The 14,860-nt window shown below is 40.1% G+C and overlaps 1 protein-coding gene and 1 long non-coding RNA gene across 2 annotated transcripts in view; one reads left to right on the top strand and one right to left on the bottom strand.

Annotated features, from left to right (window-relative positions):
* Positions 1-1,156: 1,156 nt before the first annotated feature.
* Positions 1,157-3,917, bottom strand: LOC148724119 (uncharacterized). Its single transcript, XR_015991679.1, has 3 exons — positions 2,629-3,917; positions 1,826-2,118; positions 1,157-1,607 (listed from the first exon to the last, which is right to left on the bottom strand). It is a non-coding gene; the product is annotated as an uncharacterized LOC148724119 (long non-coding RNA).
* Positions 3,918-4,027: 110 nt separating this feature from the next.
* The window catches only part of LOC111322415 (sushi, von Willebrand factor type A, EGF and pentraxin domain-containing protein 1-like), a 31,511-nt gene continuing 20,678 nt past the window's right edge, over positions 4,028-14,860 (top strand). Inside the window, exons 1-11 of the mRNA XM_088733140.1 lie at positions 4,028-4,783; positions 5,291-5,452; positions 6,360-6,521; positions 6,698-6,886; positions 7,129-7,332; positions 8,009-8,221; positions 8,745-9,038; positions 9,692-9,937; positions 11,225-11,437; positions 12,199-12,440; positions 13,675-14,011. Of these exons, the coding sequence (XP_088589266.1) occupies positions 4,072-4,783; positions 5,291-5,452; positions 6,360-6,521; positions 6,698-6,886; positions 7,129-7,332; positions 8,009-8,221; positions 8,745-9,038; positions 9,692-9,937; positions 11,225-11,437; positions 12,199-12,440; positions 13,675-14,011 (2,974 nt within the window). The 5' untranslated portion in view covers positions 4,028-4,071. The remainder of the gene's footprint in view (positions 4,784-5,290; positions 5,453-6,359; positions 6,522-6,697; positions 6,887-7,128; positions 7,333-8,008; positions 8,222-8,744; positions 9,039-9,691; positions 9,938-11,224; positions 11,438-12,198; positions 12,441-13,674; positions 14,012-14,860) is intronic.

The raw sequence follows: 14,860 nt of genomic DNA, 5'->3' as shown, positions 1-14,860 counted from the left end.
ATGGGTTAAACTCGTTACCATCACTTTTGTTTCTTTATTGAAATTAACAGTAAAAAAAATTATTTTCTCTATAAGATATTCTTATGAAGCTCAAATGTAATAATGTTTGCGTTTGCAAGGAATTGAACAAAAACCCAAACTTACACATATTCTCCAAGTTTTTGTCAAGGATTCGAGTAAGCTGATTACCAAACGTGTCCCAATATCGATAGAAGGATAATATTGGCCTTAGTGAAGCAAAATGGAGTATGGGTATTGAATTTGACTTTTTTCGAATTTTATAATCTGAGTTTTCTGAACTGATTAGTATTTCTCGTTTGAAATATTGAAGGGGGTGTCTCTGTGTCCTTCAGGACACTTGGTTTTTTTTATTTTTCTCATCAGTTATCTCCTTCAATGTACAGTGAATTATTCACTATAAATCACATGCTAATCACTTCTGAGGGACGTTCCCACACTGTCTTGTGTCGAAGGATTCACGAGACGAAAAACATTCCGAGTAGGACCAAGGACGAAAGAGGAAGAGCTGGGGAAAACTCTTCATTTAAAACATTGTTGATAAGATATTTTGTGCAATTTATATATAATTTGTGCGAAAAAAAAGGAAATGACAATTTTCAAAGTGTGATAGAAGCAGCTGCTTCTCCACTTCCGGTTGGGAGAGATTTAAGCAGCTGTTCCGTGATATTGTTTCATCTCGCCGTTAATACGCAGGCTTTGATTGGTCAATTCCACATCATGTCGAGTCTCGCTAAACATTCCTCCCTTTTGCGCTCATGAAAAATCTTCTCCTGCATAATTGAGGATATCTATGTTACAATGGTTTGTGCCATTTCAACCTAAAGGAGTACGCATCTTCTAGGACTCCAGCGCTAGCGCGGTCCTTTTAAAGTTTAGGTTATCCATGTTTCGAAATTATACGTGGGTTAGAACTGATTTTGGTGATTGAGTGTTCAAAATCAGTAAGCGAAGAGTTGAGGGAAATGCTTCGCTTTCAGTTTTCCAGTTTCTCGCGGTTGTAAAGTCTTATTAAATATCTAGCAGGTGAATCTCGCGTCGATATCAAACAACTTCTGTTGTTGTCTCGTTATCATAACCATCTCAGGGATCATGCGAATGTCACGGGCAATTTAAATCATAAAATCTCTTCCCAGTCTTTTCAGTCTTTTTCTTCATTTTTCACAAGCACTGCTTTTTAACAATCATAATTTCAACAACTCCCTTATGACTGGCCATTTTGTTTTTGTTCAAAATGGACTATTTAAAATTGTGCTGATTAAGCATACACTCAGCTTTATTTTAATTAACGTCATTATGTTAGGTAAATATGAAATCATACCATATAATTACTAAGTCCTCTTTTTCCTGTTTGTGAACCTGCAAAGCATTTACAAAACAAACCAATTTCTCGTTATGACTGAACTAATTTTAGGCTGCAGCTCATGGACGCAGTCTTACACAATTTATTATTAATATTTGTATGACAATTTCCTTGACATGCTTCAATAAAGGTAGGCTTTTGACGCTTGGTCGACAATCATACTGCGTACCAAACTTGGTGCAAACGATCCCAAACATTCGCGGATTCAGCTCTCATGTTGTTAACACTGAAAAAAGAACGCCGAAATTAACAAAAACACTCAATTAATATCAATATTTTACATGAGTATTTGGCTTTTTAACAATCATAATTTCAACAACTATCCCATGACTGTTTATTTCTTTTTTTTTTTCAAAATTGTGTTGATTAAGTATACATTCAGCTGCATTTTCATTAACGTCATTATGAAAAGTAAATATGAAATCACACTATAAAATTGCTTACCTTTTATTCCTGTTTGTGCACTTGTAAAATGTTTACCAAAAAAAACCAAACTTCTCGTTTTGACTGAACTAATTTTTTGCTGCAGCCCCCGGACGCAGTCTCCCAAACGTGCCAAACTTTACACAAACGTCCATCGTTTTCACAATATTTATAGTTGATATTTGTATGATAAGTTCCTTAAAATGCGGCAATAAACGTAGAGTTTTGATGCTTTGTCGATAGTCATATCGTGCGTCAAACCTGGTGCAAACGATCCCAAGCATTCGCCGATTTTAGCCCTCATGTTGTAGACACTAAAAAAAAAAAATACCAAAATTAACAAAAAGCCTTATTTAATTTCAGTGGCAATTTAAGATTTAAATTGGTAAAATGACATTTATCAAAATAATAAATAATTTCAAAAAGAATAAACCTAGAATCAATAAAAATCCTGACTGATTAACACAAGGAAGGCTTCTTTGACACCGATTGATTTGATTCGCTTTTTTCAAAAAGTCAAGCCATTCGAAATCTTTCTATAATTCATTTTGGATTGAAGTCAACCAAATGTCTAAGGTTGTACTTCACACACGCCACAGAGTAAACTCGACTGCAAGGTTATTCTGTAATCGTTCAGCATCAGTTTTTTATGAGCAGAAAATAAAAAGTTTGTCTGCCAGCTTCATGGTTGGAATATCAGAGATTAATTAATTTTTTGCCCACCAGATTCAGCTGAAAACGAAGGAGAATAATGAAAATTTACATATCAGGAATGCACCCAAGCAGAGTTCATTTACAGGTAGCGGAACCCTGATTAAACTCACCTAATTTTTTTAAAGCAGTCATCCAGTATTAAGAGGGCGCTTTTCAGAATTTTTTTTCCTTAAATCCCTGTAATTTTCGCCTCTATTAAGCGGTCACCTATTTTAACAGGTCGTGGTCGCACCTTGTTAATAAGTCCCAACGGCCTGTTTGTATTGTCCTTCAGCTGTACTGCATGGTCACTTAAAACCAAATTAGAAATAATCTTTCAAGTAAAATGTTAATCCATGTTTATCTCCCAAAACCTATGAAAGAAGTATTTTTGTGAGTTTTTGTAAACTAAGCTAAGTGATCAGTTATGGCATAAAATGGCGTCTTTTACCCTTTTCTACTGTACCCCTATTCTAGGGAACCTGTATTATGAGGTCATCCATATGAAGCGATCATTTCACCCTTTCCCATGAATGACCGTCTTAGAGTCAATTCCCCGAGACAAATAAAATAAAACCAACAAGAGGAACACACAGCAATTTTTTCTCCAAAAATGATACTGCTTATTTAGCCTCAATGTTTAGAAATTTTTAATGCAAATGGCGGGGAACCATAAAACGCTTTTGGAAATCAACGCACGTGATGTGAAACTGTGCTATTTCAAAAATAGTGGTTCAAGTCAGAGAAAGGAAAAAAAAGAGGAGAACAAAATAAAAAAGCGGAAAACTAAACGCTCAGTTGAGAAATAATCGAATGTCATGACAAGATACAATCAATGACTTCGTCACAAGAAAAGTTGACATCACTGGGGAACCTAATGTTTTTGAGTTGCGAATGTCAACGGGACGTTAAAAGTTCTGATTTATAGTGCTCACGACACCTTATTGGTCTAGCAATTCTGTTAAAATGTTAAGCGAAGTCCCTAGTCAAAGTTATTGTCAAAGCGCACCAGAAGTAGTTTTGCCGTCCTTTTTCGAAATGTATCCGCTTCATTTCTACTATAACTGCAGTAAATTTATAGCGCTATTTGCTTTAAAATGAGTTCCTTTTTAATTTAGGAACAATAACGTAATCATTAAACAGAGCAAATTGTTCCGACTTCACTTGTTGGTAAATAGTTTAGTTTTAATGTGAAAGGCAGTGCGTTAAAGATGAAAATTAACTTTTATGAATAGTTTTATTTCACTTTTATTTTTAGCTTAATCATAGTTTACTTGCGTTTGGCCAACTGGTAAGCGTGATCTTCAACAATTCTTTACAAAATCTGAGTTCCGGCCTCAGTCATTAAATCAACGTAATGTCACGAATGAAGAAACATCCCTGAGAAATTCACAGCTGGCGTTGTTTCGGTTGATTTAATCTTGCTTGCCTAGCTGCTAAGGACCTGATGGAGATAGAATTCCCATGTAATTAGTGTACCCAGCTGAGTTTTAACAAACAACTCTCAGAGCTACTGGAATCGCGCAGTTTTAATCTAAGTCACACAGTTCGTGAGACGTAACTTGGCTTTCGATATGGGGAAAACGAACTTCCCCATCGTGCTTTTATTTTTGGTGTTTCTCCAATTTATCACTGCTCAAGATTGGCTGAAAGTTTCAAAGCAGGAGCTTCTGAATCTAAGGAATTCAGTTAATGCTTTTGAGGGTAAGAAATCCGACATTGTGTTTCTGGTTGATACTTCGGGCAGTTTATACAGAAGCGACTTCAACGAAGAGAAAAAATTTGTTATGAACTTGCTCAACGAGATGAGTGTGGGTATGCAAGCAAACCGTGTTGAGGTGATCCCGTTTGGGACCTCAGCCAGCAAGTTCATCTCCCAGATTTCCGACCCGAAGCCAACTAAGAACAAGTGTACGTTTAACGAAATATTCAATCCCATGCAGCACAGTATTAATGGCTGGATGACGAACATGAAGGATGCATTTGAAATTGCATGGCAAGTTTGCCTGAACAACGGGAAAAAGAGAACGCCTCTGACTCAGATCAAAACCGTCGTTATTCTTCTTACTGACGGATATTGGAATTATCCTTACAGTGACCCCAGTCCCGTGCAAAGAGCACAAGAGTTGGTGTCAGGCACTGTTGAGATTTTTGCTATAGGAGTTGGAAATGGAGTTAACCAGGCAAACCTTAGGAGGCTTGTTGATCAAGGAAGCATAGACCAGCACGCGTTTTTCTTGAAAGACTTCAACGAATTTGCGGAACTTGCAACCTACATTAGGGGGGGTAAGTGAAGTCTTGTGTTTTTTTTTTTTCACGATAACACAGAAAAAATTTGGCCTGTGTTACCAAACCCCAGTTGTAGTGAAGTAAAACGAATTAAATGTTCAATCGATGCTCAATCGATGTTCAATCGATGTTCAATCGAGAGCCATTAACTTCAGCTCGGCATCTTTTTAGTCGAGTTTTCGAGGCTTATCGAGCAAAGTAAACGAAACATAATTGGAATACCTAATAACTTTGGATACACTGTTATGACCTGGATTCACGAAATCAAATGATCAATCCGAGCATTCATCCGATTTCAACCCTTATTGCCGAGGAAAAGATCCGCTTTGAAGAACGAAATCACAGCACCTCATCATATGTACAAAAGGTTTGCCATCATAATATGAATAACATTTTTTAGAAAGATAACATCCAATACATAATTAGATAGTTTACGTTCTTTTTATCTGTTCGGTACACAGATATCAAGTACTGATAAGCCAGAACATTTTTCTTGTCTTGCAGACCCTTATGAATACTTATGGCAAACTGAGAATGTGGACACGTCAAAATGTAACGGCAATTGTGATCCAAAGGCCTATTGTTCCTGCGGGTTGGTGTACGGTGACTACAAGTGCTCGTGTCCCGCGGGACATTCTGGATCGGGATTTGTGGGCCAGTGTAAGGGTACGTAAAATGAAGTTTAATTGAAGAGATGCTGCACCCACCTATTTTATGATTAGTCTCAGGTCATGTGCAGCTATTTTGGACAAACTGAGTTACCTTGAAAGCAAAGAAAACAAAATTAGCTTTAAAAAAATGGAATGGATGCCCAAATTAAAGAACGTTCCGATAAATGAGCACACTTTTGGAAAATGATGAAAGTTTTCGCCAGGTCGTCGAGTTATTAGCCGAGACAAAAAGAATTATTAGCCCGGGATAGGAAATATCTGTAAATGGAATTTTCCTCACCCTTTTCTAGATACACCTGGCTATGCTAAACAAATTTCAAATAATATCCCACTGGATGCGTAATTGATCGAATCCAACCGTCCTTTTGCAATGACTGTGGCTACCCTCATAGCCTGTAATCAGTTCCTTACGCCTTAGGCCTGGTTAAACCTTTAAAATGCTTAATCTTAGAGATCTAACCTCCCGGTCAGCACAATTGGTTAGAGCGCTGGACTGTTGTGCGGGAGGTCGAGGTCGATGGTCCAAGCCCCAGCCGGACCAACATTCAAGGTCTTAATATATCCGAGGAGAATGCGCTACCTTTCTATAATATCAAGAAATAGATAGACATTCTAGTCTTCTCGGATAAGGACGAAAAAACCGTAGGTCCCGTCTTCTGCATGTATTAATTAGTTAAATTGGTTAGGCAGGGAATTGGGGGGGGGGAAGGGGCATCTTTCCTTCGATTGTTTGTAAACTGTTGATGCAGTCCGGCCAAGTCCCGCGAAAAGTATTGTGATGCGCATTTGATCATATCCACATTTGCGCAATATAAATATTAAATTATTATCATTTATTATTATTATCTTCAAACGATAAGTCAGACGGTGATTTTTTTCCATTTTTTTTTATTTGTAAATAGAATGTCCACCCTCCACTTACAAAACATTCCTTGGTTACGCACCCTCGTGTAATGCCTGCCCTGCCAACTCGGGTCATCAGAAAACGGGTAGCACCACTATAGCCGATTGCAAGTGCTTTGATGGATATGAAGGAACACCTGAAAACGGAAACGACTGTATAAGTAAGTCATGCATGATCCATGTGGTTCCTGCTTTTCGCCAAATTAAAACAACAGTAAGTGAAAAAATCAATTAAAAAAAATTAGTTATCAACGCACCGCGTTAGAACTATGGAAGTAAGGCGTTCCGTTTTTGTGCTCCTGTTCATAAAGATGATAATGGCATTTTCATTTGCTAGTTCGCAGTTGTGACGCGCTGTCAATTCCCGAAAACGGCGCCCTACAGGGATCCTGCTATCGCACGTACGGATCAAGCTGTACTTTTGCGTGCAATGAGGGATATGAACTCAGTGGAACACCTACGAGAACATGCACCGTCAACGCTGCTAATCAAATTTCCTACAGTGGAAGTTCTTGGTCATGCACAGGTAAAGTGAAGTGTCATACTAGATGGTTAGTCATAATTATACGACTTTTAAAAAGAAAGCTCATCAGAGAAAACTTGCTCATGCATGACGGCTTTTTCGCTTACAATTGTGTTGTACCGGACACCTGCTCTTTTAACGAAGAAGAAGACAAGCCAACGAGGATTAGTTCAGAACAAATGTGTTTTTTTAAACAGTGGAAACATGCATAGTCTAAACCGTTGTTATCTCTGATTCGTCATTAGTTATTAGGTGTCCAGCGCAAAAGGTGGACTATGCCAAGCCCCCTTCGGGTACATGTGTTGATAAAGACGGAATAGAAGTCGCAGACTTAAAATATGGAACGAGATGCTTTTTTACGTGCGGAATAGGCTACAACCGCGAAGGAAATGAGTTCAACACCTGTCAGCTGGACAAATCATGGTCACCGACAGCTCCCATTTGCAAACGTATGAGATACATATATCTTATTAACCAAGCGCGAGGGCCTTACTGGGAGAATATCGGCCGAGGGCCGATATTCTTCCAGTACGGTCCCGAGCAAGCTTGGTTAATAAGAGATTTATTGTACAACTGAAGTTCAAAGGGAAATAAGTGCGGTATCATTCGGGACCATTCGGGACAGTGCGCGGTCCAATACTGAGAGAATATTGACCGGCAATAGAGTATTTTGATTGTTTGATTTTAGTTATTGGCCCTCTGACTGCCCGAGTCGTGTAATAAAAACAGTTATTTGAATGAGGCCCGGAAGACACAATCTTTCAGCTCAAGTACACAGATTTGCAGCATAGTATATTCTCGGCCACTTTGCCTCTGTGGCGGCACAGTGACCTAGTGGTAAGCCTCCCGCCCTGCTACTCACAGTTTGTTCTGAGTTCAACTCTCTGGTTGTTATTTGTATACATGCACAGCCAATCGGTATGCCCCCTGCCATTTGGGGTTCTAAAATGCCATGTTCAAGTTCATTTACCATGTTTATTTCCGATTTGTTTGAATAAGTGATTTCTAAATTTGTGAATGCATTGAAAATGGTCAAATGCTTCCCAAGAACTGTTATTGTCATCATTATTAGAATTATTTATCATTTGCGTAACCAGGCGTATGACTGTAAATTTTCTTTTCCAGAGGTGACTTGTCCAGCGTTAACCACATTGCCAGTTGGTTACTACATCCCATCGAATTGTGACAACGGCACCTTACCCTACCCCACTAGCTGTGAGCTGAGATGTCCACCTGGTTATCATGTCAATTATCTTCCAACATCAATTTTGTCTGACTCAAGATCCTGCTTGTTGAATGGGACCTGGACGTACAGGGCAATTACCCCGACATGCTTAGGTATATTTTCGCACTCTTCAAAGAAAACTTGATAAGGCCCTGGGACTCAAAAGAGCTACGTCATTTTCGCTCTGACGGAGGGCTAAAGTTCGAAACGTCAACTTTGAAATCCTTTACAATGGCTAATTTACGCTATAAACTCAGCTGATAAAATCTAAACTACCTTTTAACCCTTTAAACCTTGCATTAGTGCTCGTATTCTTCACGCTAGAAGAATTTGTGCGAAAATCAGGAGCTCCTTATATTGATGATCAATTCCTTTATTCTCATCTCCTCAGTTTACATATAATGGAAGGGTGATTCTGTGATGAGAAATTAAAATCCAGTCACAATGATTAGGGAATGAAGGGGTGATCTTCATCATCCATGTCCATCGTCTTTCCTCGATTGTTCATTCTTCTTAAATCTTTAATCTGGCGGCTGCGATGATCTACGCGTCTAAATTGGTGCAAAAAAAAAAAAAATCCATCTAGTGGTTAATTGAAGTTAACTTGTAAAATCGACGTTCTCCCTTCTTTCTCAGATTTTCAACCTCCTTCATTTGGCAACAGCTGCCCGCGAGTTTTGGACTTTGACAACGACCCAGGAAAAAGCGTAGCCACAGTAACCTGGAACGTAAGTTGGACCGACAATTCTTTAATAGCGGACGAGTCAGGAATAACCGTGGATATGTTCAAGGTGGTCTTGACGATTAACGACAAGAACGTAGACACAACTCTCCCTAAGTTGATCGGTATCGGTACAAACAGTGTGAAGTATGTAGTCACAGATCCCGCTGGAAACTCCGGTTCGTGCTCCTTTACCGTTACTGTTGCAGGTAAGTGGCAGCTTTTTCAAGACTTGTAAGAGTATACCTAGAGAGTGAAAAGGGCTGTTTACGTGGCGCAATAAATTGCATATAAGAAACGAAATGTACCATTGACAGCCAGATATGGCACAAATTTATTTAATTATACATAATGACCAATTCTGTGTATGCTGCACTTGCGGTCCAGGGTTGCGTTGAACATCTATAGCCACAGCAAGGTGTGGCTTGACATGGAGAAACCAGTAGACATCGATCAATGGGACCATGTTTTTTCCATATACAAGTCGGACGGAACGGATAAAGGTGATTTATTCTTAATTGAGTGGAGTAACCTTTCTAGGATCACTCAGCTCAACATGGACGAACAAAGAAAGAAAATTACCAGAAAGTAGCTACGTGTGAGATGTACGTGGTGTTTCCCGCCATTTTAGTCAATTTCTGGGACGTTTTGCTTATGGGGATAGGTTACTCAGGTGTTTTCGAAATGGCTGTCTCCATTGTCGTACTTTTAGCACAACTTAAGCTTTTGAATAGCGGAAGTAGATATTCCACCGTTTCTTCGGAGCGTAACTTTTTTCTCCTTTAATCCTAAACTGCATGTCGCAATCCCAAACTGGGACCCAGGTTACCCAATTACGATTGCACCGTTCTGGTTTTTATAGATACTGAGGCGCCAACGTGTAGTTACTGTCCGCCCGACATCAACATCGACAACGCTACCGAAATCGAAATCAGGGTTAATTGGGACAGGCCCAATTGTACGGATAACTCTGGAAAACTGCCGAACATCGATTCTAACAGAAAATCTGGTGATTATTTTGCTGTGCCAAGTACCAGCGAAGTTATTTACACCGTAGACGATGAAACGAACGTGAACAAAAACTGCTCATTCAGAATAACCCTCACGAGTAAGTATCAAGCAAATAAGTTAAGTGAATTACAGTGTCTCCATCACAAACTCTTTAGGGTACAAAGGGTACCTAAATGATTATTTTTATCGTTCATGGAGAACCTATGAGAGTCTGAGGAAATTGCTTTCTATTAAAATCCAAAGCCTCGACGTTTACCTGTGCAGGCTGCACCCATAGATCTAGCACGGTTCCATTACTCCCCTACCTTCACGACCTTTGTTGTCGTGTCTGACAAATGGTCTCTGAGGGCTACTTAAAATATCGTAGTGGGGTCTTTCAAAGTCATCTTTTTTCGATCCCGTCGTTCTTTCCTTATAAAAAAATCCATACAGCATGACCGTGAGCAAACTGGGCACTATTCACCTTGCTTGTAGACCATTTACCAAACTGATATTAATAATGATAAAACATCCCAGGAATAAGAAATTTTATACCAGCACTCCGAGGAACACCCTTTAGTTGAGGTCCTACATTGATTAATCAATTGTTTATCCCAGAAAATCATTACTGTGAACTGATAAACATGTTTTGCGGGACACGCCTGGCCTTAGTATTAACTGGGCTGCGCGGAAGACCTGACCATGACTTTTGGAAGGTATACAGTTTATTTGTGGCCCAAGTAGCATTATTTGTGTGAATGATGCTACGAGGGACACAAATAAACTATATGCCCGAGAAAAGACACGTGATTATCATAATTATCAATACAAAAAGTCAACTCGTACAAATTCATTTCATAAGGAAACATATGTGGTCGCTATCATCGCTCTCTATTATTCGGCGGTGTTTGCAGGTTGATGACAACAGTTCTTCATACTTTCCGTGATAAATGCCCATTGTTCCAATGTGAATATGTTGGGTGCAATTTTGGTACGGCTGTGCCAAGGAAATAAAATGGTTTTGGAGAAGAGACTGAGGGTTCAAGTTTGAGCGGGCGGAAAATGCCATTTACGGCTCGCACTTTGCCGTTTGGCCCGCGAAAAGGAGCGTTTTAGAGAGGGCAGTTTGTCATTTTGGCCAAGTGTATCGGTAATAATAGGTATCTGTGAACTGTTAGAACATCATCAAGCAAAGCTGGGGGAGGGGGAAGAAGGGTAATCTGCCACAAATGAGCATTTCACTCAGGGGGCATGAAAATGCTCTTGCACGCTTACTGCATCGGAAATGGAGATAAGCGTCGGCGGCGTGGGCCAGTTGCACGAGTGCCGAGTGTATCACTGATGCACATGTTTCGAGTTTTGCTGTTAAACTAGACTCATTTTCATAACATGCTTTATCTTTAAGGGAAGACCTGCCCTTCGTATGCGCCTCCGAAGAATGGTGCTTTGAGCTGTACCGTATTTGGATCGGATCGTTCGTGTGGCGTGCAGTGTCAAAATGGATTTGATTTTGTCGTCAACCCTCCTTTTCTTTACTTCTGTTCAGCTGGAGAATGGAAATTTTTTGGTCTTCCAGGTGTTCCTTATTCACAAGATCTGCCCTGGCCCGATTGTGCAGGTAATCAAGTTGACACAACAGTGATATCGGTTAAGAAGGCGGCGAAGCCGAGTGGTCAGGGCGCTGGATTTGTAACCTGTTGGTTCTGGGATCGAGTCCTCCACCCTGCCACTCACTGGATTTGTTCTCGGTTGCCCCGAGTTCAACTCCTTGGCTGCGCTCTGTAAATAGCCCACTGGTCTGCCTCCTGCCAGTTGGAATGTTCAAGCGCTTTCTGTTTATTTGTATATATTTGTCCTTCTCTCTTTCATATTGTAAAGCGCTTGCGGGCTTGCAGTTAGCGATATATAAGTTGAAATTTTAATTTAATTCTAATGTACAGTAGAACCCGGCCAATTCCAAATTTTAAAGTAGAATAGAGAAGTTTCGAAATATCAAAGAGTGTAGGTCGCTCATGGTAAACATAAACCAACCTGATTTGCTCCAGGGAAATGGATTTCGATTTTGGTAGAGAAGACAAATCCATAAATAATGAATTGAAGTCGAAATAAAATGATAGCAGACTCTTCAGCTGATTTCGTTAGAAATACTTTTGAACTTTCGGATTCCACCGCCTATTAGATAGAGAATTTTCATTGTTTGTTATAATTCTTAATTATTTGATGAATGGTAGAAACTGTGTGATTGAAGTTAATCTCTTTCAATGTTGTATTCCAGTCATATTTATGTTTTTTTCATAGTCAATCACTGTCGAGACATAAATTTGCTTTGAAATAAATCATTAGCTTTGTGTTGACAAATATGTTTCTTTATTTTTGCAGTGACTGCGAATCCTTCTTTTGTAAAACTGATTGGTGCCCCCGGGTTCTTTTACAATGGAGACTGCAATGACCCCAATGTGCAAGATGAGATAAAAACAAATTTCTTTGCCCTTTTAAATTCCTCATATATTCCCCCATTCTTCTGCCAAGATAAACCTGAGTGTACCTCTGATAATATTGAAGTCCAATGTGGCGAAAAAACAGCTGCGCAGAGAAGGCGGAGACGAAACTCGGAAAAGGTGGTAAGTATCTGAGAGTTGAACGCGGGAATGCCTCGCCCGACCTACTCGATCGTTTAACCACAAGCTTTTAGGGAAACTTGTGGGAGGCGCGATGGCCTCATGGTTGGTGCGCTCGACTCCGGATCAAGTGGTCCGGGTTTGAGCCCCGGCCGAGGACACTGTGTTGTGTTCCTGGGCAAGTCACTTTACTCTCACAGTGCCTCTCTTCACCCAGGTGTTTAAATGGGTACCGGCAAATTTAATGCTGGGGTAACCCTGCGATGGACTGGCATCCCATCCAGGAAGAGGGGGGGGGGGGTGGGGGTAGAATTACTCCTAGCCGCTTCATGCTACGGAAACCGTAGTTAAGCGCCGGCCCGATGGGCCACGTGGCTTGTAAGTAGGCTTTTTTTACCTTTAAGGAAACTTGCCCCATGTCTTTTCAAGAAAATAGAGACGGATTTAGCACAGCGTTGCATGAAACGGCAAACATCAGCTTGCCCTTTCACGTTTCACAGAAAGAGCGTGAAACCTGCTGCTTTTACTTCGCATAAGCTCACATCATGGTGGATTTGAAGGCGCCCTTGAATGACTTACAAAGAATAGTTTTGGTGTCCTTTTCCCGGCAATTTAAAACTTTCACTCTAGGGTAGAAAAACTGGTGAGAATCCTACGAACATGGCAAACGCAAAACAGGTTATTTTCACGTATAAACAGCAAAGCGCGACCGGAAAACGTGGAAAAATGGCAGAAAAAACGTGGCCACTCCTGCCGTTCACGTTTCACGTAAACGTGGTGCTAAATCTCTCTATCTTAAGCCCTTCACACGCTAAGGGGTGCAAAGGACATCGACAAGCTGCTCCTACACGTAATTGGTGAAAGCTGAGAGCTTTTGGTTTTGAGTTTTGCATCAACTGTCTATTACTAGACAGACGCCGGGCGATATGGAATCCATTTGTTAATATACATATACGCAAACATATACATACGTGCGTACATACGTGCGTACATACGTGCGCACATATGTGCGTACCTACGTGCGCGTACATACTTACCTACATACCTTCGTATATACATGCTTCATTGCAAAGCCGCCCCCTTGGGGGCTCTCAAGTGCCATACATAAATTGGAAAAAAAAAGGGGTGGGGGAAGTTTGAATGCGCGTCGTCAACATTTTTTTTCCAATTCCTGATGTGACTCAGCCGTTGTGAGTCTCACACTGGAAAGTGATGACATAAATTTTGTCTACTCTAGGTAACTGTCAAATATGTATACGTAAAAAAAGATACTGGACTTACACCAGGAACCAATGACCAAAGTGGTCAGGACAAATTCAATTTACAGAAAGAAGAAGTGGAGAAAGAAAGAACTCAAGTTGTGGACGGCCTCAAACAAGTCAATTGGGTCGAATATAAGACAAACACTGGTTTAGAATTGATTGACTATAATGTCGATAACTTTAATCTCGGACATGCAGAAGCTTTTTGTTCAGACAATGGTGCTGTGGTAAAGAAGTGCACTACAGCCGATTATAACTGTTTCCAACCACCTTGTAAATGTGTCGGAGACACAGGAGATGTCACCAAGTGCAGTAAGTAAACTGATACGTTCCTAAGTTAGCAATCTTCTTTGAAATTATCATGGTGCTACCAAAACAATCTCGCTTAGCTGTTCCTGTTGAGCGAAACAACAATTATTGAACAATTGGAAACCATCAGTCTTGGGGTTAAAAAAAAAACAAAACAGTCATTATCTATTCTCTGGGGAGGGGGGGGAGAGGTCGGAGGATTTTTGGGGGAGATCACAAGGTTACTAGTGGGAACAGAGGGGGAATCACCCGTCGCTTACAGAATATAAAGGAGGAGGGACTAAAGAAAATTGACTGTCAATAAGGGAGGTTCATTAGAATACTAAAAAGCCTTAGAGGGGAGGGGGGCCAATTTTACTGTGACACAACCAAAATCCTCCCCCCCCCTTATTGGCGTTAAAAATGGCCGGTCTCTTACTTTTCTTTCAAATGTAAGTAGATTGGCGTTTCTGACCTCTGACATGTTTATAAACAATTAAATCTCACTCAAAAGCGAAAAGTTTGTTGCGGAATCTCTACGGACTGCGTAGGACTGTACACAATCTTTCTCTAGAACAGAATTATTTTCGACGAACATCGTCGACGTTCTAAAGTTTCTCGTTATAACAGCTCGAAACGATTTAACAATCTGTAAAAATCGGACAATCTAACAATCTTAAACAATCTTAAACATCTGAATTAGACTACGATCTACTACGGTATTCAAAGATCACCTTGTGTAACTACTAGCTAGTATTTTTCCCAAAATCACGAGTACAGTATAATCACAATCCAAACTATTGTAATGCATCTATATTTAATTCTTAGTACGCAGAAGCACGTTTCTCCTTCCTCATTAGGCGGAATAAACGC

The sequence above is a fragment of the Stylophora pistillata genome, chromosome 9, assembly GCF_964205215.1.
Source record: "Stylophora pistillata chromosome 9, jaStyPist1.2, whole genome shotgun sequence".
NCBI classification, from domain to species: domain Eukaryota; kingdom Metazoa; phylum Cnidaria; class Anthozoa; order Scleractinia; family Pocilloporidae; genus Stylophora; species Stylophora pistillata.
The sequence above is the reverse complement of the archived record's forward strand: the minus strand, read 5'-3'. Positions and strand labels throughout refer to the sequence as shown.